Raw genomic sequence first — 24,350 nt, 5'->3', positions numbered from 1 at the left:
ATAAACAAGTTATCATTTAAATCCCCCTCTTCTAGCAGAGAGTAGCTTAGACTGCCTATTAAACTATGAATGTCTCTCAGTGCTGCCTCTTCCCCAGGAAATACAGCAGAGGCCACACAGAGCACAACAGCATTTAATGGTCAGAAACAGTTGTACAGTGTTATACCCAGCCACAGAAGCTGTGCTGGAGAATAGGACCCAGTCCTTCCCACACCAGACAAAGCAGTACTGGACATGAGCTGGCATGTGACTGGGCCCATGTCCTTATCCCCAGAGCCTGAGGGGAGACCACCATCTATTGTAATACCCCCCAGCTACCACTCGAGTCATCAGAGAAGGGGTTTAAACCTCACATGCAAGAAGAACCCCTTGTTCCCAATGTCAAATGGGATGGGGATGCAAGAGTTGTCATTAAGGGGAAGCACTATGTAAGCTGTTAACAGTTCAAAGGGGTAGATATTACCCCTGTTCTCCATCTCCCAAAGGGGCTCACTTTCCCAGTTTCTTCATCCGTTCATCAATGTTGGCAAAATTCCCTTCAATTGTGGACAGGTTTTCACGCATCGTTATCTGCACCTAAAAAGTCATAGAGATGTTTTATTCTGTCAGGTCCAGGTGCTTACCTGGATGGGGGCCTAAAGAAATTCTCTTAGGATGAAATGAAATGGAAACACAGCTTATGAACCCCAGTGTAGGGAGGCTATATCAGAAGTTTTCAAACTACCCTGGGAGTCCCATGGACCTAGCTCAGGGTCTGCCAAGCAGGCAGGTCTCTTGAAAGGGCCAAGAAAGACTGTTGAAGTAGGGGTTCTCTGGGTCAAAAGCAGAAAACTAGAGGAAGAATGTTATACCAAGTACATTTTTTCATTTATTTTGATGGTTCTGTAATGCTGGTCTCTCAACTTTAATGCTCCCCCCAGCACTGCAAACTCTCAACAGAAACCAAGGACTCACTACGTGGTGGACACTGCTAAAAGGATGAAGGAAGAAGGTGAGGCTCACTGCTCAGAGTCAAATACGAAGTGGCAGAAGCAGCTTGGAGCCTAGTTTCTGACTTGAAAGCCCATATTCCTTCCATTGTACTATGCTCAGGAGCACCTGGATGAGCACCTGGGGAGGGTAAAGCTAAGCTGAGATTACAGAGGGAAAGGGTAGGTTTCAGAAGAAAAGCTGATGTTTATTGAACTAACAATTGACCCATGTCATTTAACCTAAGTCCACATAACTCTGAGGTAGGTTTAATTTCCAGAGAGCAAGAGAGAATTTCATAGGTGAAGTTATCAAAGCTTCCACAACCACTGAAAAACATATGAAGACTCACACCAAGCCCCTGCCACAAACTATGCTACCAAAGGGGCTAAGGCACAACCCTCTGAGATGAAGCTGGAAAACATGGTCTGTGTGAGTGCTGAAGGGGGGCAGCAAACCAATAATGGGGCAGGTACCTGGGTCAAGAGGGTGGTGTTGTCCTTGAGAGAACTAGCAATCATCTGCTGTGTGGTGTCCAAGTGTGTCAGGAGCTGACCGAAATGCATGGCTATAAAGGAAGAGAGGTACGGGGAGGTTAGAATGCAAGATGAGGAAAGCAAACAGAAGTTGCCCACTTTTTAATTCCTCTAAGGACACCTGGCAGCTGGCCTCTCACCTTGCTCATGCAGCTGCTTGATGGTGACAAGTCTCTGCACCAGCTCAGGAAGAGTGGAAGCGATGGGGCTCCAGCGCTGTATGGTTTCGTATAACTGGTGCACCTGGGGGGATATGACAAGGCCCAGAGGGGATGGCCCAGCTGTCAGTGAAGTACATGACTGACTACTTCACTAGGGTGGGGTAAGGTCAACTAGGAGGAGACAGCAAAGCACTGCCCTGACTTTCTCAGCTGGTACAAGTTTATGAAGACAGGGACCTGACTGCCCTGACTAGTGGGGCTCAGTTGGGTGGTGGTGTGAAAGGTTGCCAGTTCAATTCCTGGTCAGGGCAGGTGTCTAGGTTGCGGGTTTGGTCCCAGTTGGGGGCATACAAGAAGCAACCTATCAATGCTTCTTACATCAATATTTCTCTCCCCCTCTTTCTAAAAAATAAAAAATGAAAAAAATAGAAACAGGGACCTGAGGATTCAGTGCTCTCATCCAATACCATCCAGATGACTTGGAGAACACAAGGGAGCAGGAAAGGGTATGAAGATGGGGAAAGGAGTCTTGCTGACCTTGCTTTGTGTATCTGCATCCTCCACAGAGGCTTTATGTTTGGCGATCTCATTCACCTTTCCTAAGACACTCTGCAAACAGATTTTAAGGTTGATAGTAAGTGCATCAAGGGCTTCCAAAGCCCCAAGCTACCTTTAATTCACTTTGTCTTCCACTTAATACCTGTAGCCGAGCCTCCACTTGGTCCAAAACTGCAGGCTCCAGGGTGCTCACCTTTGCCTGCAACAGCTCTACAGTTTCCTGGAGGAGGGGGTTGGGACAAGCTTCATGAAGGGGAAAGAGTAAGACTAGGAAGAGGCCACCCCCTATTCCACTGGAAGTAATTAAATATATAGCTATAGACCTCAAAGTCATTCTCCAAGCAACCCAACCCTAATATCCCCTTGTAACCCAAACACTCCAGTTCCTTTCATACTCACTGTAAGGCAGGCTCCTTGTAGACCTGCAGAAAGGGGATTCTGGTGGGGAAAAGGAGGAAAAAAAAAATCAGTGGTTCTACTACCGCCATATGATTACCACCTTTTCCCATCATTTCCGTTCTAGCTGAAAGCCTGCTGGCTCTTCCCAGGGTTCCATGGAATGCCGTGGACCTCAGACTGAGGGTACAGGATATGAGGGTCAGACTATGTGTAGGAGTGCACCTGACCTGAGCATCCTGATCACAGCGTACAGCTGCTTCCAGCTCTGTCAGGCGCTTCTCCAGTTCTGCAATCTAGGGGGAGAAAGAGGTGAGATTTAGGTGAGATTTGCCATCATGTTCCCCGATGCAGCAGTGGGAGGTAAGATCCTGCTATTCCCTGCTTGTCTGATTGCAACTCCCCTCCCCTCTCCCTTCTATCTGCCAAGGGACGCCTTTCCAAGGAACGTATCCCTAGTCACAATCTTAATCTTAACTGAAAATAGATGGGTGAGGGAAACATGAGGAATGAGACATCAAGAGGAATCAGAAGCATCTCCTCCCCAAGACTGATCCCTTGGAAGAAGGCAGGAAGGTCTCTAGGGCCACATCTCCCCAACTCCCTGGCGCCTCCTCCTTCCCCCAATACTACATACACTTACCTTGGCAGCTTGAGAGAACTTGTCCTGCTCAGGCCGAGAATGTAGTTCGTAAGTGACAAGGCTGCTATCTGGGGGGGTTCCACTTGTGGTCTTTCCCCCTGAACCAGCCGCTTTGCTGTTCTTTGTTGCTTCCAACTGCAGCAGTAGGCGCCTAGGTCAGGAGACCATGTAATAACATCATGACTTCAGGATGCAGGCCAGCCCAGTCACCCTCATCTCTACTTCATCGTAGTCAGCATTAAGGAAGAGCTAGGCCACCTCTTTCTTTAATAGCCCATTCAATACTTGGCTGAGTCCCTCTATACCCCAGTTAGTAATGACTTCCCAACCAAGTAGGGCACCCACTTAGCCAGAGCTCCATCAGGGTCAGTAAGGTTGATCGCTGCATCTGGTCCCAGCAGCTTCTCCAGGTGGGAAGCAACCAGCTGCTGCTTCAGGGCTGCCAGCTGTTTAGCCAGCACCACAGGGGTCAGCTTCTCCTCAGTGGCTGACTCCTTCACTGTTGTCTGGTATGAAAAGCAGACAGTGAAGGGTAGCAATGGTGAACTAAGGAAAAAAAAATGGATCAAGATCCAGCTGTGGCTGGAAGTCACCTATAGCACTGAATGTAGATTTGCGTATATTCTTATACTGGAAACGTCAGTCCCGATTCGGGAGCTTAGGGGGGAATCTTTCTCCTCCTGCTGGGAGGTCCTCCTCTGCTATATAAGTCATAGCAGAGAGGGGAGAAGAGAGTTTATAGTTACCTTGATTTTTTCAACTTCAGTTGTCAGTTCTTGGACCTCATACAGTAGTCGCTGGTACTTTTGCTGGGGTGTCTCCTTCACCCCCAGACCCTCTCCAAGCTAAAAAGCAAGCACAGAAGGTGATGTTATACTTCCCAGTACCTCAAGAATTTACTCAAACCCTGGGCTTGAATTGTAAAGGTATTATATCCAACTCAAAATCTACAATGCCCTAGTGAATTGAGATAGCTAGAGGCTTGGAGACTCTCCAGAGCAAACAGGAGGGATAAAACATCCTCAACAGCATCCTGCTGGGCTCCTCAGGACCCCCAACCGGAGAGACTGTATCCCTTGATCTGTAGTTAGAGAGGATCACTGAACCATTCCCATCAACACACACAACAAACCATCTCATATTCTCCAGATTCGTATCCTGTCCTCTTGGTTTTTCCAATACGATCAGAGAAATCTGTCAACAAAAGAGGATGAAATTGAGGGACTGATCTAGGCCCAAGGTAGTCATGGGCTTAGGTGACAATGAGGGCTCCCAGGAGAGATCTCTCTGAGGGACCCTTTCCCAAAGCAAAAGTCACTAAGGCCCGAGGACACGCCTCCTCCCACCCAATTTACAGCCCAGTCTCACCAAGTCCCTTTGTTCCCACTCTCTTGTCTTTGAACTTGTCATAGGCAGCATTGGGATTGACAATAATGTGCTCCACACTTGTGCTCGTGAGTTCCTCCTGCAGAAATAGGTAGTTCAGGCCTGGGGCAGACTTAGTCACACTCTACAGCTTCCCCACAAAATCCCCCAAATATTACAAGACTGGTTCCTACTTTCCAAGAGGAAAGAAGGGGCAGCTCCATTCCAAGCTGCTGACCCAGGCTTGACCTAGGAAATGAAAGCTTCCTGGTAAATTTGGAGTCTCAGTCGTATAAATATTAATGCCCTGATTCAACCGGGAACAGAAATTACATAGCCTCCCCATTCCCCCACCCTACCCAATTGGGCCCTCCCGGTTATCTGGCACATGTTGTGCACTCAGGGCAAGAAATCAACTTGACCTCTTCTAACCTCCCCATCCCAAAAGTCAATTTCCTTGCAGCTGAGGAATTCCATTTTCAAGCTAACCTCCATTCTTGCTTGAGGAAAAGAGGGATGGCAGACTCAAGCTACTAACTGTAAGGATGAATATTAAGACTTTAATCTGCTGCTGAAGGGAAGACACCAGCACTTAGATTTAAAAAAAAAAAAAAAAAAAAAGTTGGCTGGCAGAGGGCTTGACCAGAAGCTGTTTCCAGGCTGCTATGAAGCCAGGGAATTCAGGGGATAGACAGAAGAGGGAAGGGATTACTGTATTATTTTTTAAGGGACATCTTAGAAGCAGTATCTGCTGGCCAAGAATACTTGTAGGCAAGAGTTATATATGAGTCCTGAAATGAAGATAGCCCAGCATCTTGTCAAAGAGAAGCTCCAGTACCTGCCCCTTCTCCCTGACCTCTCTGCTGTCTCTCAAGACTGAAGCTATCCCATAAGCAGGGGACATGGTAGAGAAAGTGAATGAGATTTTAGTTTAGAAACTGAGGCAGAGAGGTTCCCTCCTTACTAGGTACCCACTGACTGTTCAGATTCCAATAACTACACCAAGACTGGGCACTTCAGACCGCGTGCCTGCCCTTCTGTCATCAGGAGTCTGACAGCTCTCACTACATCACTGAAACAGGAGGGTGGCGGGGGCGGGGAGAAAGGAGACCTAGGAGTCCTCTTCTTTTCTTTGGGGGATGACATCTCTACTTTCTACAGAAGGAAGGCAAAATGAGTCTTCTTTCCTTTAACTGGAATAATGGTTCTCAACCCTGGCTGCACAATAGAATCACTTAGAAAATGTTAAAACAACAACCAAAAAAAGAGGCCTGGGCTTACCTCTGTAGATTCTGATTTATTGTTCTGGGATAGGGCCAGGGCAGTAGGCTAGTTTCAAAGCTACTCAGGTGATTCTAATGTTTTTAACATGCAGCCAGGACTAAGATTCTCTGCCTGCGGGTACTTGCGGGGGTGAGGGACGGGGAATGATGATGATGGAGAGACATGATGGAAAAAGAGCAGCAGACAAAAGCTCTGTTCTTCATCTCTGGTCTGCTATTAAAGAAAGAATCGGTGTGAGTGGCAGCTTTGAAAAAAAGGGAGGAGACGGGGTAAAGAGATCTTTACCTCTTCTTCATGAAAGTGCTGGGCAGAGGAACAAGAGCTAAAGATTAAGGGAAAACAGAAGGGTTCAATGTTCCACATACAAGGGCCTAGGGGAAAAGACAACTGAGTCCCAAATATTACCTCTTTAACCTTTGAAGTGTTACAGCCCGCACCCACCAGCCAAGCAACTGTATGGTTTCTAGCCTCTGTAAGTAAAGTGTCTGAAGACTCATGCTCAGGAAAGACAGCCATCTTCTCTGAAGTTCACACTCAAGAATATGCCACTCCTCCTTGTGAGTGACCCAAGCAAAGCCAATGCAGTAGAAATCCATTAAAAAACAAACAAACAAACAAACAAACACCTCTCAAGAAGAGGAATAGGAGACAGTCTACAGACCAAGGAAAGAAATTAATTGTAATTACCATTTATTAAGCCCTTATTATGGGGTAGGCACAGTGCAGATAAGAACCTACTTTCTTATTTACTTTCCTAAAAATAGGAATGGGGTAAACTAAAAAAGATGAACACACAAAACATGACTTTCAGAGGTTCTGGACAGCAAAAGGGACGGACAGGGCTTTCACATCCTGCATCAGGAGGGCTGCCCGACACTGGCATCCTCGAGGGGCCTCTCTGAGGGTGCGGCCGGGGAGACGCAGAGGCACAGCACTCTTTAGTCCTCCAGGGGCACCTACTCTACTAGTCTACCAGTGTCTCAGAGATCTGGGGGCATGGATAGGGGGCAGTGTCATTACAGGGGCTTGTGAGATTAAAAAAAGGTTGTCAGCTGAAGAGATTAAAGATTTAGTAGAGACAAAGGAACAGAAAAACAACTGTCCATCACAGCACACCCCATTAAAAAGCAGATGAAAGGTCAGGCTTCTTACCAGCTCCTTGTGGTTTCCCCAGAGGTGAGAAAATCAAAAGAGTTAAAAGGAAAGGGAGTGGGGAAATGGGGTGAGGGAGGGAAAAAAAAAGACAAAATTGTTATTAGCAAATTGTCACATGCACTACATGACAGTCTTCAAACACACTGCACCACAGGGCCCGGGGAGCCTAACAAAATTTAGGGGCCAAGAAATTTCAGCTCGGGTTGGCACATACCCCAAGAGAAAGAAGAGTCTGGGTCCCTTTCCTCTCTGGTGGTGAGGATGTCATGAAGCTCTGCCATTAACAGCAACAATTCAGGATCATCTGGGAACTAGTAGTTGTATGTTGCAAACCAGAGGCATGGAATAGGAGAGTCGGGGAAGAGAAGGCTAGGTAGTGGGGGAGCTGCAGAAATGGCAAAATGTGAAGCGGAGGCTATGGGGATTCTGAGGACACGAAGCTCATTGAGGGTCCATAATTCTCAAGGGGGAGTTCATGGCTTAGGTCTTCCTGTCTCCTGGTTTCTCTAGTTTTGAAGAATTAGACATTTGGGTGGCAGAATCAGTCACAATAAGGGTGCTCATGTGGGTGGTCTGGTACGATTTTACGTTCAGTAGGAAAAAATATGTCAGGTACAAAGATGGTGAATTTAGTGAAAAATTGGGTTGGCCAAAAAGTCCGTTTAGTTTTTTTCCATAAAATAAAAGACATATTTTTCATTTTTACCAGTAATCTTATTGATTTGGGTATTCTGAGTTAAGTCAGCTATCTCCCACTATTGGCTTCTAGTGGATAGAGGCCGGGGTGCTGCTAAACCTCTTCCAAGGTGTAAGACAGCCCCACAGCAAATTACTTGGCCAAAATGCCAATAGTACCACAAAACTTTGTAAGCCACTTTTGACATGTTCAATCAGTCAAGGTACCTTCCGTATACACCACACAAATCTTTTTTTGTGTTTCAGTTGCATTTTTACCTTTCTTAAAATAATAAAGCATAATACACCAAAAAGTTGCATATTTTCTTCCATTTTCAATATTAAAATGGTTGTACAAAAATCCACCAATTTTGGTAAGTTTTTTAAAAATGCGCACTGATATGATAGCTGTCACAATACAATCTAACAAAATTGTATCGAATGAAGTTAAAGACAACAAAGCACTGCTAGAGCCATCTTCTGGAAAAAACAAAAGGGACGTTTTGGCCAACCCTATATGAAGCACTTAATGCAGCCCCGTTCTCATTCTCTGCTGTCAGAGGAGAGGCAGGGCAAATCCTGGTCCCTCGTGGGGTCTGTCTTTGAATCCATCTTGAGTGGTGGGTAACTCACCCTGCAGCCCTGAGGGATCCAGAGCAATTCTGCCATGATGTGCTAGCACAGAGAATGCAGAGGACACCAAGAGTCACAGCAACCAGCCCATGTGCAGAACATGTTTCTTCAACCCTCTATTTACAAGATTCAAGTGGCTGGAGGGTAGACGAGGGGGAAACGTGGGAATATTTCAAAGAGGCCTTCTTTTAGTCCAGGCCACACAGATAAAAATCCCACTCCCAGGCAAGACCAGTAAAGAACTGCCAGTAAGGAAAACCCAGCTGTACACCCTGCCTCTCCAGGAGCTCTACTTAGGGACAGACAGAGGTATGGAGGGTCAAGTGCTTCCTGCTCCAAAGATTTCAGCTAACTATATCTGATCCTCAACATCCCCACTCTCTCTGTGATGCCAGGGTCCACCCTAGCCAAGACTCCTCTCTCAGCTCAGGGTAGAGGTGGACCTGGGTCCTGTGGCCTAGGCTGGATGTCTCTGCAGAGTATGTGTAAGCACCTGCAGGTGCACATGTGTAAATACATGAGAGGGAGGCACACACACTATACACATTTCTCTTACTTGCCCCAACAAGCTAAAACCAGCTTGGAAGAAACTCAGAGAGGAAGGACAATGGGCCATAAGTTCAAGTTCAAATCATGAAGAACAGCCAGAAGGGGGGAGGACAGAAAATCAAAGAGAAGGAAAAGTGGCATATTAGTTTGTAAATAGTATGCACCACCTCCAGATCTGTCCTATTGGTGGGTTGGGGGAATGATGAGTGATGAGAGTTTAGGCATAATTCCTGTAATCTGGAATAGTAACAGTAACCATGGAAACCTACTACACCCAGCCACCTTGACTAGAAAATTCTAAGTGCCCTGATCCCAGGTACTAGCTTATCTGGTACATGATTCCCAGTCCCACTCACTAATGGGCTCCCAGCCTCCCCAGGCCTATTTCGTTAAATGGCTGTGCCTCAGAAGGTTCTAGATCAGACAGAGGAAGAGGCCACTGCTGCTCTCTGAGCCTGTTCAGGCTCTATGCCAACACTGCAGCCAGAGGGACTTTGGAACCATGATAACAAGGAAGATAGACAGTACTGCAGAATAAAACTGTCCAGGATGGACCAACACAGTGCTGACTAACCATCCATTTCTAAAGGAGGAGTACAGAAACACAAAGACTCATGGAAGCACAAATAACCCAAGTTATTACCTTGAAATTAGCATTTAACACCCCTCTTCAATCCTATTTACCTTTCTCTATAGGTTTATCATAGAAGAATATTAAAATGAGTGTTTTCCAGGCATAATCCACATATAGCTAAGAAGTGTGACGACTGTGGTTGTTCCCCTTGCTCTCCACCCCTGTCTGGAATTACTAAGAGTCATTCCTTTTCTCTTAAATCTATTTCAGTCTAAGAACAGCAACCCCTTCTAACTCTAGACCCTAAATGCCTTATTTCCCAAAGCACTCCTAGCCTCCATGTTTCTATCCCATCCTCCATTAGACAGTTTTATTCTACAGACCTCACAAGAGGAAGAGACAATGATCTGTGGATCATCATTGTGCTTCTAAACCTTAATTTTTGATCTTTAATCATAAGGCCAACAGGCTCCTTAGTGATCCAGCTAGGAACTCATTAGAATTTAAATTAGCTACAACAATAGCACAGTGACAGAGCATTGCATGCGAGATGGCAGATGAAAAAAACATGCAGAGAAGAAGCATTGAATGGTCTTACTTGTGCAAACTAGTGTCCAGGCAAGGTGGTGAGGAGGGAGGATGGGGGAAGCATTAGGAAAAACTCAGGTAAGTTCAAGTGCGCCAACAATCAATGAACACAATCAAGCATACTCTATGATATCCCAAACTGTAAGGAAGAGAACTTACTATCTGTCATTTCAAGTTGCTGGGGTGTCCAGCAATACCTACCCTTTGAAGAACTGAGGCCTCTGCCAGGGCCCCACCAAACTATGGCAGATCATTTGTTTTTCCCCCTTTCACATAGGGTTCAGAATAGTTACAGCACAAAGGGAGACACTAAGTCCTACTTCTATCTAGCAAGGTTTTCTAAATTTACTCCCTTTGCTCCAGCAGTTCAAAAACAATGAGCAGAATGCCTCACAGAGCCAAGGCAGACTGTGGGCCCAGGGGGATGAAATTCGAACTGGGAATTAGCTTTCTGGACGACACATTTTAAGAGATGTCTCCAAACAAGCCCATCACCCCAAAAAACTTAGGAGTGTCTGAAATGCAGAAAGGCGATCCTCCTACACTGAGGAAGAAAGGGCTAACCTGTATAGTTTTCTGGCCCATTCATTTTAAAATATTTTGCTTCCTGCTAAAATCATTTTAAAGGGATAGTACGAAACACAGGATCACCTTTACCAAAATTAAAACCTTTTATTACTTTCCTCCCCCATCCTCCCCACTATGGGAATCACAAAGCTTTTATGTTTAAGTTAAACTAGCAGTTACGATCTTTAAGGAATGTTACAGGATATTATTTCCTCTGGCAGCCCCATTTCTTCCAGGTGGAGCAAACAGAGGAGGGAAGTTAAAAGGGAGGTTCAACACCTTTTGACTGTTCCTAAAAATAAAAATCTGGAGATGTCCCCACCCCCTCACATGTTCCATAAGAAACTGGTCATATTGGTTGTCTCCAGGGAAGGGAACTGACTGGTGACCGATGGTGGAAGAGAAGCTTTTGTTCTATGTGCAGATATTACCTATTCTAAAGACCAATAAAATTAAAGTTGCAAATAATCTGGAGACTAAGGCAGAGCATGCTCTTTGCCAGGGGTTAAGAAGATGACTGAAAACCTCATGGTTCAGTCACAATAGTGGTGATGTGCACTGTCACCTATGCTAGGTCTTAGCAGGGAAAGTGAGAAGGGGACAGGCTGCTGGTGAGAACCCAGGACTCACGGACATGAGGTTTCTGGATTGTCTAAGTACTACTCATTGCTCCTCAAGTTGCATATTTACGTCAGTATTAAGAGCAGTGGCAGAACCATTACTCAGCTGACTTCCCGAAAGCTGCCCTCCTAAAGTCCATAGGGACATGCAGGGGCCAGAGACATTAGCTGAAATCAGGAAACATCTCAGTATCCACCCCCCACCAAGGCTCCTGTAGCAGCTGAAAGTCTCCCCACTCCACTCACTCCTCCCTAGTGAGAGTCATTTAGCTGAGTCTTAAGTGATGGATTATTCACCATCCAGATCCCATACACTTCTATACAGGCATCTTAGGCAATATGCCAGAGGAAATGAACACTTATGGTACCCTCTCCCCACCAGATGCTACGCTGCTCAGGCTCAGTAGGGAGAAACAGCCAGCCATTTGGGTTCTTCCATCCCCCTGGGTGTGGGTGTTATCTTTTTATTAAGAGATATCCTGCCCTGGCTGGCGTAGCTCAGTGGATTGAGCACGGGCTGCGAACCAAAGTGTCGCAGGTTTGATTCCCAGCCAGGGTACATGCCTGGGTTGCAGGCCATAACCCCCAGCAACCGTACATTGATGTTTCTCTCTCTCTCTATCTCCCTCCCTTCCCTCTCTAAAAATAAATAAACAAAATATTTTAAAAAAAGAGATATCCCAATACCTTCAAAAGGAAAATTACAATGTATTTTTTTGTTTGAAAAGGAGATTGCTATGGTACTACCTGTTTGTATCATAGTCAGTGACAAAGGGACAAAGTTCCATTCATTTTCTCACCATAAAGGCTTGATGTTTTATAGGAGAGGCTGAGGCCAGAGCTGAGCAGTAACTGAACTGAGGCTGTAAGAGTGTAATCCTCAGCACATGCATTCCTGCCCTGGGAGATCAGACACAACTTCCTAACAGAACATGTCTTGGAGTGACAGGTGCACACCTAGTTGCTTGAGCAATGACAACATCTGCATTATCTCCAGATACTCAGGCTTGGGGGACAGACTGACATGCCAGCAAGTACAGAAGCCACAAGGAACATACCACTGAGAGAGGGGACAGGGTGGGTGTCATGACAAAGTAGGAACCATTTCCACATGGGGGAAATCAAATAAGGAATAAGTGAGTACGCCAAGCCATACATTATAAGCCAGTAGCAACCAGCATTCTCCAGAACTAACCAGCCCCACAGCCATAGCCACAGGACTTACAGACACACACACTAAGCCTGTTCCCACTGACTCTTGGTCACAAGTTTACTGAGCTCTCACACCATCCATGGGACCCTAGCCCAGCTCTAAAACACATCCTGCACTATGGGGTAGCAGATCTTTGACCCCCTTGGCATTTACATACAGAACTTTTACTATGTTGATTTCCATTCACTCAATTTTGTTTTTTCTTCTGTGTTTCCTATATGTATCCTAACTCCACCTAACCCTTGAGAGCAGGGACATGTCTTCCTATGCATTGCACCAAAAAAAAAATCAACACAATAAACAAATTTGATAAACAATGCCAAGTGGTTCCCCTCATTAAAATGTATCCAAAGTTAATTCCTTCCTCCTCAGAGTTCTCCCTGGATTTGAAAGTGATGCCAGGGCTTCTCCTCTGCTGATATCAAACATTTATGTTCTTCCTCAAATTTATTTTGCTCTGACCAGGTCCCTTAGGGACCTTTGGAGGTCCCTAAACTCTCAATCATTTTCTTATTCTTTGCCCAATAGATACTGGATAGTCATATATTTGACTATTCTGTATTTGAGAAATATAGAATATCTTCTATATTTCAAAGTTCAGCTCTTGGTAGGATACTAATGAACACATATTGAGTGAAATAGTTTATCAAAATTAGAAGGCCTAGGCTTAACCTCAAGCAGTTTATAAAAGCTCAGAATTCATGATTCATTACCATAGACCAGCACCCTGGGGCCTGTCACTAGCCCCAAACCTAACTGTTTTGAGCTATTCCAATTTTATTTCAAAGGCCAAGAATCAGGTTTTGTTAGTTGTAATTCCACTGACTGTCTTTACTAGGATTGCTTATTGGTAGCTGCAAGCCCACCAAGGCCTTGCAACCTACACACCACCCAGGCTGGGTTGGCATACCCGCTTATTGCCGTGGCTCCCCAGAAAAGAGAAAAGGCCTGCCTAGGGGAGAGACGTCAGAGTCCAGAGGAGTCCTGAGGTAGCACATAGTCTTACCGCATCGAACTCCGCTTGGTCATCCTCAGGTAGGTCGCTGGTTTCATAAACATCTGGCTCGTTCCTGGCCTGCAGGTAGAAGTAGTGACCACCCAACCTTATTACCCAGCTTCCACCAACACTCCTGACTCTATTCCCTTTGAATAGTTAACAAAGAAGGCAGGCTGTGATATCAGGGTCCTGTCCCTTCTCTTCCACCTGCCCAGTTAACTGCACGTCAGTTCCCACACCTTAGAGAGATAGGAATGACAGTGGGGACAACTAGGACTTGATAGTAACTGATGAGTGTAAGTGATGACAAGGATGCTGCTCTGAGTCTGAAGGGGGAATGGTCCTTGGCAATCATATGTCAGAAGTAGGGAAAGGGCTATCCTTGATTAGGTCCTGTACACCACTACCCCGGCACAAGGATGAGAGTGACTCAGGACCTCAGCACCCAGAATGCAGGCAAGGCAGTACAAAAGGGTACCTGCCGGCCTGTGCCAGGTGATTTAAGTGGTTGGGGTGGGGCACTCCCAGGAGGACAGAGTTCTCTATCCAGCAGAAGGGTTCTGCCAAAGTAACCCTTCCTTTACAGGATGAAGGCCATCATTAAGTGGCCTGGTACGTGTGTTGGGGCTTATGGGAAGATTTGGAGAGACATGGGTAGTGTTGACAGGCATGGCAGAAACACTCGGGCATAAGTGGTAAGGGCCCGGAGACGATTTCTGGGCCAAGAAACCGGCCACTGCCGGAAGAGGGGCCTGATAAGCCGTCCCATGGCCTGGCCCAGTTGGATCGGAGGAGTCCTGAAGATGATGCGGCCCGCCCGGGAGGCAGCGGTGGGAGCCCCGGGGGCGGAGGAGGGACTGCTGGCGGGAGGGGGTCACAGGTTGATGCCTGTTGGGGGTCCTTAGGAGGTGAGGGGCGCGGTCCTGGGGAGCCGAGGCCGGCCCTGTACTCACAATGCCGGGAAGGTCGGCGTATTTAGGGTCCGCCATGGCGGCGGCGAGACGGGTTTGGGGGGCCGGTGCTCGGGTAGGGGAGAGGCTGGGTCCGGGTCCCGGGTTAAGGCGGCGGCCAAGGGAACGGCGGAGGAGGCGGAGGAGCACGAAGTCTCGCGATAGCTGTAGCACAGGAGCAGGATAAAGCAACAGTCGCGAGAACAGCGCGCTACCACACCCCTGTAGAGGCCCGGCTAGGCGAGAACTAGGATAGGGAATGAGGTAATGGCGGGCGGGAGTGGGGGGCGGGGGACGCTGACTAGGATTATGGGATACGTAGTTTTCACCGGCCAGGGCTTGGGCCGGGGACGACACTAACGCGCCTGGGGAGTTATTTCATCTAACCTGTTTTCTTTAGTTTTTACGTCAAGTCTGTGGAAGAGCTTTTATAATTCCTATTTTTAAGATAAGTAAATTTGGACCCCCAGAAGTTAAATGGTTAGATATAAATAACACAACTAGACATGCATGCTATGTATGGCACAGCTAGGACTCCCAAACAAGTAAACTTTATTTTTTTATTATATTTTAATCATTGTTCAAATACAGTTTCCTCCTTTTTAATCCCGTAAACTTTAATAAAAGGCGTAGTGTTGTAAGGAATGACCAAGTTAAGTAATCCCAATTTAGGGGGCTCATAAAATACAGGATGCCTAGTTAAATTTGCATTTCAAATAAATAGCTAATAGGTTTTTTTTATAAGTATGTCCATATCATATTTGGGACATAATATCACACACACACACACACACACACACACAACCATTTTTTTAAAATGTGAAATTCAAATTTAAGTGGTTATCTTGTTTTTACCTTCAAATCTGGCAATCCTGTCTCAAGTTCATAAACAGGTAAGCGATGGCTCTATGTGTGAACACCCTCTGTGCTCTTAGCCACGTCATAGTTTTCAGACTTTTGGATCTGACGGTTCAATAAAATAAAAACAAGAACAAAGCTTTGTAAGAATAGACATAGTATTGCTACCTTTTCATTTTGCAAAGTACATTAAAAGAAAGAAAGTTTACTATTTCCTATTGCCATGATTTAAGAACATACTTTCAGAATAGAAGACAATCCTTTGACACTTCATAAATACTGCTTTATGAAAACCTCACTACGTGTTTGTTTTGCTGGGGCTGCTTACAGATACATTTTGGTCTCAGACCAGTGACCCTCCATGGACTAGCATTTTGAAACTTCCCCACAAACGGATGCCACCCTGGAGACCCTGAGGACCTGAGGTTGGGATGTTTCCCAGGATATCCCCTACGCTTGCAGGATGCTACAAAACTTAGAAATGTTGACAGACCAAATGACTGGAGAAATGCCCATTTTCCTGAATTTGAAACTCATTGTCATTCTATGCATACATAGAATTTATGGCTCCTCCCCAAGCCTCTATCTCTCTTTCTCCATAGTCCTATCGCTTTGCCATCCAGTTTCCTATGCTGAACCCTTTGCCTTCGGTTTCCTTAAGATTCAAGGGGGTTAGAGGTACAAGCCCAATTTGGGAAACCATCTTCCCAGCTGGGTTCTGAGTGATTAGGTTTTGTCTGGCCAGGCCATCATTCTCTGCCCCCCTCCTTTTAAAGTTTTTTTTTTTTAATTGACATTTGAATACCGTTGTGTCTATTTTCTCACCGTCCAGTTTCTCTATGAGAGAAACTTTCCCCTGCCCTACTCCCCACCTCCCACCCTCCATCCTTACCCACTTTGGCTTTGTCCATTCTCCCTTTCTCTCATAGTGTCTAACTGACCTTAGACAATTGCTAGGCAAAACCTCCACCCCCTCCTCCCTTCTTCCTTACCCTGCTCCTCCCCTTGGCCTAGAGCCTCAACTCCTGCAGTCTAAGTCTGTTGGCCAGCAGAGGCCTGTGATGTGGAGAAAAATCAATTTGGCCAGCTTCTAGATGGTTCTTCTCAGAGGATGCAGCAGAAGTCTGACCTAAGGACAGCAAGGACAAGAAATCTCCAGGTTTCGTCCTGGCCCAGGGAAGGGGGAGAAACAGAAGTAAGGCCTGAGAAAGCGGCTGCAGTGTTAGGCCCATATCCAGTAATAACTGGGACAGGAAACACACTTACATAGGTACTTAAACCTGCCTAAAACTCAAATGCAGATGTCTGCCCTAGAAGTCCACTCTTAAAGTCCTTCTGGCCTTACCTACCCCATTATCACTCCTCCTTCCCTGCTTTCTGACTCCCTTTCTTTTGAAAAAGTTACTGCAGCCCACTTTCATCCCAGGCCCACCTGTGAGGCAAAAATGAAAATCTCATCTGCTTTTGAATTCTGATGGCCCAGAATGGGAGTTCGTCTACCTTCAAATGGAGGCCCTGGCATATATGTTGGGGACATAGTAGACTGCACCTCTGGATGTAGAGGAGGAGGGAATAGCCAAACCTTTGCTGGTACTCCTCTCTGAAAAAAATGGGACCTGGACAGCCACCTCTATAGTGGCATAGGCAGCTGCCCTTAAAGGGTGAGTGGGTTGGGAATCTGTGAGAGGGGTGTGTGCAGAGGGAATGGCAAGTATGCTCCCAATTTGGAGGGAGGATTGTGACAGCAGTGGAGGATTCCCTGGAGTATAACGGGGGTGGAAGTGCTGGTGATTTTCTTCCCCAGATTATAAGCCCACCGCGGACCCCTTTTTCCTCCCAGAGGGGTGGGGTCTTTAAGGGGGGACCGACAGGTCAGGGATGCGGGTGATGGGGGGCGGAGTGCATTGAGTGCCTTGGATAAGGAAGGGGTGAAGGCAAGGTTATCTTCCAGAGTTAGATGTAGGGAGAAGAGGCAAGAAGGGAGGAAGGTGCCTCCATTCAATCCTGGATGACGAATGGCTGGCCCCCCCCCCCCCCCCCCGCGAGGGAAGCCCCGCCCCGCTCCTCGGTCGCCGCCCCGCCCAGGCCCGCAGCGCGGCGCTGCAGCGCTAGGGGCGGAGAGGCAGAGCGCCGGGAGAGCATCAGACGCCTAGGTCTCCCGCATCCTGCTGCCGCAGAAGAGAGGAAGCTCGCCCCGGCCCTGCTCCCCAGCCTTCATCAGGGTGCCCACAGAGACCGAGCACTTGTCCTCCGCCTTGGCCTCCCCTGAGCTCCCGCCTTCGGAGCACGCACCACTTCTGCTGTCCAAGAAGTGCCCCAGCCCTACGCCGGCGACCACCATGACGGAGACCAACAACGAATGCAGCATCAAGGTGCTCTGCCGATTTCGGCCCCTGAACCAGGCCGAGGTTCTGCGGGGAGACAAGTTCATCCCCATTTTCCAAGGGGACGACAGCGTCATTATTGGGGTGAGTGCCGCTCCAGAAGGGGATTTCGGAGAGGGGGCAGGGGTTGAATCCTACCCTTCACAGAGCCTTATCCCCTGCCTGTCACTCTGCGCCTCCTCCCCGCCTTTCAACCTCCATCCTTTTCACCGCATCCCGTTTTCTCCCCAGCACCAGGATGGCTGGGTGTGGTCTGGCCAGGCCCGCGGCCAAGTCTCCGCAGAGTGGGAGAGGGCTACTTCCCTGAGATCAGGTCGCGCAACTCCCCTTTGCTGCCCTCTGCAGCGTCCCCACCCCTTACAGCTCGTCCCGTGTTTTTCTGATGTTTTCCCTCTCCCCTAGAGAAAGCACATCTTCCCTTTGTTATTGGCTCACATCTCTACCCCCTCCTCCCAGAAAGGGAGGGGTAAGACTAGTGGCTGGGCTAGATCTGAGGTGGACAGTGCAGGGTCTCTGTGGAGATACAAGAGAAAACCGGCTCTAGAACCAAGCCCTCCATCTCTCTCTGATATAGTTGCAGCCTGGACTTGGAGGGAAGGCACGGGTCTGATGAAGGGTTTTCTGAGAAAGAAATACATTGATGCCACACCTAGTTGGGGGGGGGGGCTTCTGGGATCCTAAGGAAATGTCCGTCTTTCCCCTCCCAAGTGTAGTAGGAAGAGGATTTCAAACCCACCCAACTCCCCCTAACAACAAAAAAAATAATCAGACTCTGAGATCCTAACAAGTACTTGCTTATTCATCCTTTCTCTTGATGATCCAATAAAAGTAGCAAACCACCTCTACCTCACAGTGACAGCCCCTGCCCATGGAGCAGATCTTACGAAGGAGAACTAATGTTTACTAATATGTGCCTGTTACTCTGCATATGTAATCCTCAAAACAACACTCTGAAGTAGGTATTGATATTAATATCCATTTTATAGATGAGGAAATTGAGGCCCAAAGAAGTTGGACGTCTTTCTCAAGGTCACACTGTAAATTCATGGATGTGAACCTAAGTCTGTGAATCCAAAGCTCATGTCTTTTCCTCTGTGTCACATTGCCTCCACAGATTTCTGTCCTTCATCTTCGATGGCCCAAAGGAAATTCCTAGGGAACGCCTCACCCACCCCTCCTTTCCTAGGTTGGTTGGGGCTGTCAAGCTAAGGAGTGAAAGGACTGGAGTGGATGGAGTCTATAGGGCTTGAGGGGTGCTGGGCCAGGAAACTAGCCAGTTTGAGAAGGGAGGAGCACACAGGACAGTCTTCAAGGTCAGGAGCACTTCTTCAGTATCTTTGATAAACCGTGCGTGGCACAAGTCATGCTTGTTAAAGGAATGAAGGAAAGAAGGGGAGGGAGCCCCGGCCTTTTTGAATCAGCGAGAATGGGACTTTGAGTAAACATACTTTAGGAAGAGACCTGCTTACATGTCCAGGAGCCTCAGTCTGTCACCACACTGAGCTCTCTTTTCCACACTGTGAACTCAAATGGGTGTTGGCACCGTGTGTGTGCTCATGAATGTGTGTTTACCACATTGAGAGGGCCCTGTCTTTCTGCCTCGAGCACCTTAGGACTTGTGGTCTGGTCAGTGGATCATCCCTTGGGGTCCCCTGTCTGAATACTCTGGACAGCAGGCATTACCTGTGAGAGTTGGGGCTTGAGGTCCCTTTGAGATATAAAGGCTGAGAAACAGGAGGGAGGTGGCTATTGGGGAGGAAATCCACAAAAGGTTTCTACCTTTAAGCCTAGTTTCCTTTGCTATAGGTTTTTCAGGTAAGTCTAAACCATCTCCTCTAGGCTCTCTGGGCTGTTTGACCTGGGGTGGTGAGCACGAGGCATGGGGCAATGTTGGGAGGAGTTGTGGTATGGACCTGCCCAATTTGTGCAGCTGAACAGGAGAGACACAGTGCAAGGCGAGAAAGGAAGAGAGATGAGGAGAGTCTCAGGGTCCCCTGCCAGTTCAGATTCTGAGTTCCATAGCTGGCCCTTACTTGTCTGCTTTGCTGATATTTGTGGGGCTATACCTTTGTCTTGCTCTGTATCTCCCCTTGCCCTAGCCTTTCCTGTCAATCTCTCACTCCAAGATACATGATTATGGGGGGCCATTTTGTCTCAGGCAGCATCCTTGAAGCCTGTCTTCTGAGCCTTACTATATGCATTTGTCATTCAGGAGGATGAGGGCTATAAGGGTAAGTGATTTTGAGGAGACCCCTGAGGGGACCAACAAAGGAAGGAAGATTCTACCCCCTTCCCCTTTTCTTCCTTTGCAGCTCAGTATGTGGGGAAACTCTCTGAGGCATTAATGAAGGAAACTGCTTCAAGATATGAGGGAAGGTGAGGGAAGAGTGAAGGTGGGAGAGAGTGATCTCTCTGCAGCCAGCTCCTTTCTCTAACGGCTCTCTTCTGTGCCTTTGCAGCACTGTGGCTATCTCTGGGCTTCAGACTCCCTAATTTCCATGGGCCTTTTCTGCTTGGCAAAGGGTAGGAGAATAAGCTGAAGGAACAGATCTGGGAGCCTTATCCTTCCCTCACTCCCCTGACTTGTCCCAGGAATCTGGGGGGGTGGGGCTTAGCCAAAGTAATGGCTCTAGTCTTAGTAGAAGGGTCCTAGACAGGTCATTGCCTGTGTGTTCTGTGTATTGTTTGGCTCTTTGTGTTACTCAGAATCCAGCATAACTTTTTCACCAGACACATTTAAGTGTCTCTCTTAAATGTAGGAAGGGTGACAGTAAAGACACACACACATTTCTTTCTCTCTCTCTTCTCTGTCTTTCCTTCCCCCCTTCTGTCTGTTACTCTCTGTGTCCCTCATTCCCTCCTTCATCCAAGTAGCCACTAAAATTTTACCTCCTTTGGGTCTCCTGGTGGTTAAGTGGGTTCTTAAGGAGGCAAAATCCCGGAACCATCAAGTACCTCAAGCTAGGTTGGGACCTGTAGGATTATTGGAACAGAGTCAGCATTGTTTGGGGTGGCTGGGGATTCCTATGATATCTGAAGATAGGGACCAAGCAATTCTCCCCTTAGCTTTGGGGGAGTCTCATAAAGGAAAATGGAGAGGGGAGGTAATGTTCACTGTGGCCAGTGTCTCTTCAGCATTACCATGGCAACAATCCCCAGGGGTGTCACCATGGAAATCAGGTCTGGTGATGGGAAGTTCAGCTTGTACGAAGCACTTTACTGAGGGTTGAAAGGTTGGTCGTCTTTGGACCCTAACTGTAGACTGTCCTATTAGCTTTAGTCAGTACACAAAATAGAAAGCTACAGAAAGGTGCTGGGAGACACAAAAGGACAAGGAGACAAGCAGGAGGCTGGGAGTAGGGTTAAAAGACAGCAAAGAGTCCTGGGCTTCGAGAATGCAGAGAGGCTTTCTGGAGAAGGCTGTGAGGAGCTATTAGACTGCAGTCAGTGAGAGAGAGAGTGGGTCTCAGGGACACTCCTCCACAGAGAAGGGTCTCCTCAAGTGTTTCCAGTTCCTCAAGTCTTCCTCTCTGACATTGTACCAGCTCATGGGACTTTGGATTACTGAGGTAGAGATGGTGAGGGAGGCGCCTCAGAGAGGATGGGTGGGAGAACTGCAAACTTCTAAAAATGAGGTTGTGATTGGAAAAAGGGAAGGACAAAGAGCTTTATTTCTACCCAGGAACATTAGGAGAAATGTCCAAGTTGTCAGGGAGGGCTATGTGGGGGAGAGTAAGGAAAAGCCATGATAAGGATCTGACACAGTGTTGGCTTCAAGTCGCTTTGGCAGTGTGAGTCTAAAACCAGCTTGCTTGGGTTTGCAACTGAGCTCTGCCATGTCTCAGCTGTGTGACTGTGGAGAAGCTGCCTTGCTTCTCTGAACTTCAATATCTGAATCTATAAAGTAAGATAATAAACATATCTACCTCTTAGGATTGCTGTAAGCATTAAATGAGATAATGCATATAAATGGCTTAGCACAGAGACAGGTACATAGTAAACTCAAATAAGAGTAAGATGTTATTAGTATTTTATATATGCTATCTTCCTATAAATTAGCCTTTGACACAATTAGGAATTGGTTACCATTTTCCCCTTCTACTGGTTGTTTCATCCAAACATCCAGTTCTGTAGTATCTCCTTGCTCTCTTCCTCCATCAATATCTGTTAAACAAATATTCATGAAGACCATCCTATGAGCCAAAGATTGCATTTAATGGAATTTAGAAGGAAACTCTGTGCTCAAGAATCTCTTGAACTACATGGTGGTCCAGGCTTCGGAGTGGTCAGGGCAGACATTTGGGAGGGAGCATTAGAAATGGCTTTTGTGACATCTGGTAAAGATGGTGGCGTAGGAGACATGGCTCACTTCTTCACATAACAACATTAAATTACAACTAAAATATAGAACAACCATCACTAAGAAGTGTCAGAATTTAAGTTGAATGGAAATCTGACAACTATGGAATTAAAGAAACCAACCACATCCATCCAGACTGGTAGGAGGGGCACAGATTTGGAATGAGCTGGTCCCACACCCACATGTGGTAGTTTAAAATTTGGGAGGGATATCTCAGGGCAAGGAGTCCCAGCCCCACACCAGGTACCCCCAGCTCAGGGTTCCAGTGCCAGGAAATCCCTACAACTCTGGCTGAAAAAGCCAGCAGGAATTGAGTCGGTGGAAGAAACTTCTGGAGCCCTAAGCAGTTCCTCTTAAAGAACCCAAACATGGACTCACCTACTCAGACTAACTCCCTCTGAGCCCTAGTACTGGGGTAACAGCTTGAAAGGCACCAGTGGCATATAGGGAGGAACCAAAGTGTCTGGCATCAAGACAAGCAGAGGCCAGTGTACCTTTTCTAAACCCTTTCCCCACATAGCCGGCAAGCTGGTGCCATATCTGAGACCACCAACCTAGCTAACACTGTTTGATCTGCCTTGGAGATCCCCAAAGGCCTTGGCCTACCCAATTTACAGGCCCACCCAAGCTACTTTTCCATTTGAATGGCTGGTCTTGGCTCATGCTTCACAATTTCCCAAATCCTAACAAACAAGCAGCTGCTGGCTTCAGTGAGCCTCAGGCATGGCACTAGCAGCAACCAGCCTAGATTTACAGTTTGGCTTTGCCTGGGAATCTCCAAGCCCAGCACAAGTAGCAGCCATTTCAGATATGTCTGGCAGGGTGGCCCCAGGAAAATACAGGTGGGGGCTGACCTTGGCCTGCAGCACCCAGGAAACCCCAGGGCCAGCGTACCCAGTGGACAGCTACAGACCACATCAGAGCACCACCACCCTGCCTCTGCACAGCTGATTCTTCATGGAGGGTGGAGGTTGGTGGTCAGTGGTCACAGCCAGTCCTTGCAGCTGACTGACCTGGGTAAATCCCCCTCATTGATCTGCCAACAACAACCAAGGCTCAACTATAAGAGGTGGGTGTACTCAGCCCACACAAAGGGCACACCTCAAATACCCACCTTGGGTGATAGGGGAGGCTGTGCCACTGGACCCCACAGGACACCTACTACATTAGGACACATTACCAAGACATGAAGTCAAGCAGCTCTGTATAATGCATAAAAACAAACAGAGGGAGACTGCCCAAATGAAGAGACAAAGAAACATGGTCCAAATGAAAGAACAGATCAAAACTCCAGAAGAGTTAAACAAAATGCAGGTAGAACAATCTGCCAGGTGCATAGTTCAAAACACTAAGGATGCTTGAGGAAATTAGTGAGGACCTCAACAGCATGAAAAAGATCCAGTCAGAAACAAAGGACACACTAACTGAAATGAAGGACAATTTACAGGGAAACAACAGTAGGGTGGATGAAGCTGAGAATCAAATCAATGACTTGGAACATAAGGAAGCAAAAAAAAAACAACCAATCAGAACAACAAAAAGAAAAAAGAATTTAAAAAAATGAGGATAGCATAAACAGCCTCTGGGACAACTTCAAGAGGTTCAACCTTCTCATAATAGGGGTGCCAGCAGGAGAAGAGAAAGAGCAAGAAATTGGAAATCTATCTGAAATTAATAGTGAAAGAAAACTTCCCTAATTTGGTGAAGGAAATAGACATGCAAGTTCAGGAAGCACAGAGTCCCAAACAAGATGGATGCAAAGAGGCCCACTCCAAGACACATCATAACTAAAATGCCAAAAGTTAAAGATAAAGAGAGATCTTAAAAACAGCAAAAGAAAAGAAGTTAGTTACCTACAGGGCAGTTCCCATAAGACCCTCAGCTGATTTCTCAAAAGAAACTTTGCTGGCTAGAAAGGATTGGCAAGAAATACTCAAAGTCATGAAAAGTAGGGACCTACAGCCAAGATTGCTCTACCCAGCAAAGCTATCATTTAGAATAGAAGGGCAGATAAAGAGCTTTCCAAACAGGAGAAAGCTAAAGGAGTTCATCGTCACCAAACCATTATTATATGAAATGTTAAAGGGACTTACTGAAGAAAAAGAGGAAAATCAAAACTATGAACAATAAAATGGCAAAACATACATATCAACAATTGAATCTAAAAAACAAATTAAGCAAACAAGAACAGAGATAGAATCATGAATATGGAGACCATTTTGATGGTTTCCAGATGGAAGAGAGCTGGGGGAGAATTGGTGGAGAGGTGAGGGGATTAAGAAGTACAAATAAGCCCTGGCTGGTGTGGCTCAGTG

At 46.8% G+C, this 24,350-nt stretch overlaps 2 protein-coding genes across 5 annotated transcripts in view; one reads left to right on the top strand and one right to left on the bottom strand.

The window, feature by feature from the left end:
• Positions 1-117: 117 nt before the first annotated feature.
• DCTN2 (dynactin subunit 2) lies at positions 118-14,668 on the bottom strand. Of its 3 annotated transcripts, XM_028533388.2 has the most exons (16): positions 14,437-14,668; positions 13,493-13,561; positions 10,097-10,105; positions 7,065-7,070; positions 4,632-4,728; positions 4,396-4,457; positions 4,010-4,108; positions 3,609-3,769; positions 3,264-3,414; positions 2,851-2,916; positions 2,624-2,662; positions 2,367-2,444; positions 2,204-2,275; positions 1,646-1,748; positions 1,446-1,537; positions 118-576 (listed from the first exon to the last, which is right to left on the bottom strand). In XM_028533388.2, exons 1-16 carry the CDS (start codon positions 14,470-14,472, stop codon positions 490-492), a joined length of 1,227 nt encoding a protein of 408 aa, XP_028389189.1. In that variant the 5' UTR covers positions 14,473-14,668; the 3' UTR covers positions 118-489. The 3 variants fall into 3 exon arrangements, with proteins under 3 accessions (XP_028389189.1, XP_028389187.1, XP_028389188.1); XM_028533386.2 differs by lacking the exon at positions 10,097-10,105 and having other exon boundaries at positions 14,437-14,667; XM_028533387.2 differs by lacking the exons at positions 7,065-7,070; positions 10,097-10,105 and having other exon boundaries at positions 14,437-14,666.
• Positions 14,669-17,359: 2,691 nt separating this feature from the next.
• KIF5A (kinesin family member 5A) overlaps positions 17,360-24,350 on the top strand; it is a 32,567-nt gene continuing 25,576 nt past the window's right edge. Inside the window, exon 1 of one of the 2 annotated variants that reach the window (XM_028533374.2) lies at positions 17,360-17,759. In XM_028533374.2, coding sequence (XP_028389175.1) covers positions 17,631-17,759 — 129 coding nt within the window. In that variant the 5' untranslated portion in view covers positions 17,360-17,630. The remainder of the gene's footprint in view (positions 17,760-24,350) is intronic. The other variant, XM_036018753.1, reaches the window with a different exon arrangement.

This window comes from Phyllostomus discolor, chromosome 2 (genome assembly GCF_004126475.2).
Source record: "Phyllostomus discolor isolate MPI-MPIP mPhyDis1 chromosome 2, mPhyDis1.pri.v3, whole genome shotgun sequence".
Taxonomy (NCBI): domain Eukaryota; kingdom Metazoa; phylum Chordata; class Mammalia; order Chiroptera; family Phyllostomidae; genus Phyllostomus; species Phyllostomus discolor.
Note: the sequence above shows the minus strand (reverse complement) of the source record. Positions and strands in the feature narration are given on the sequence as shown.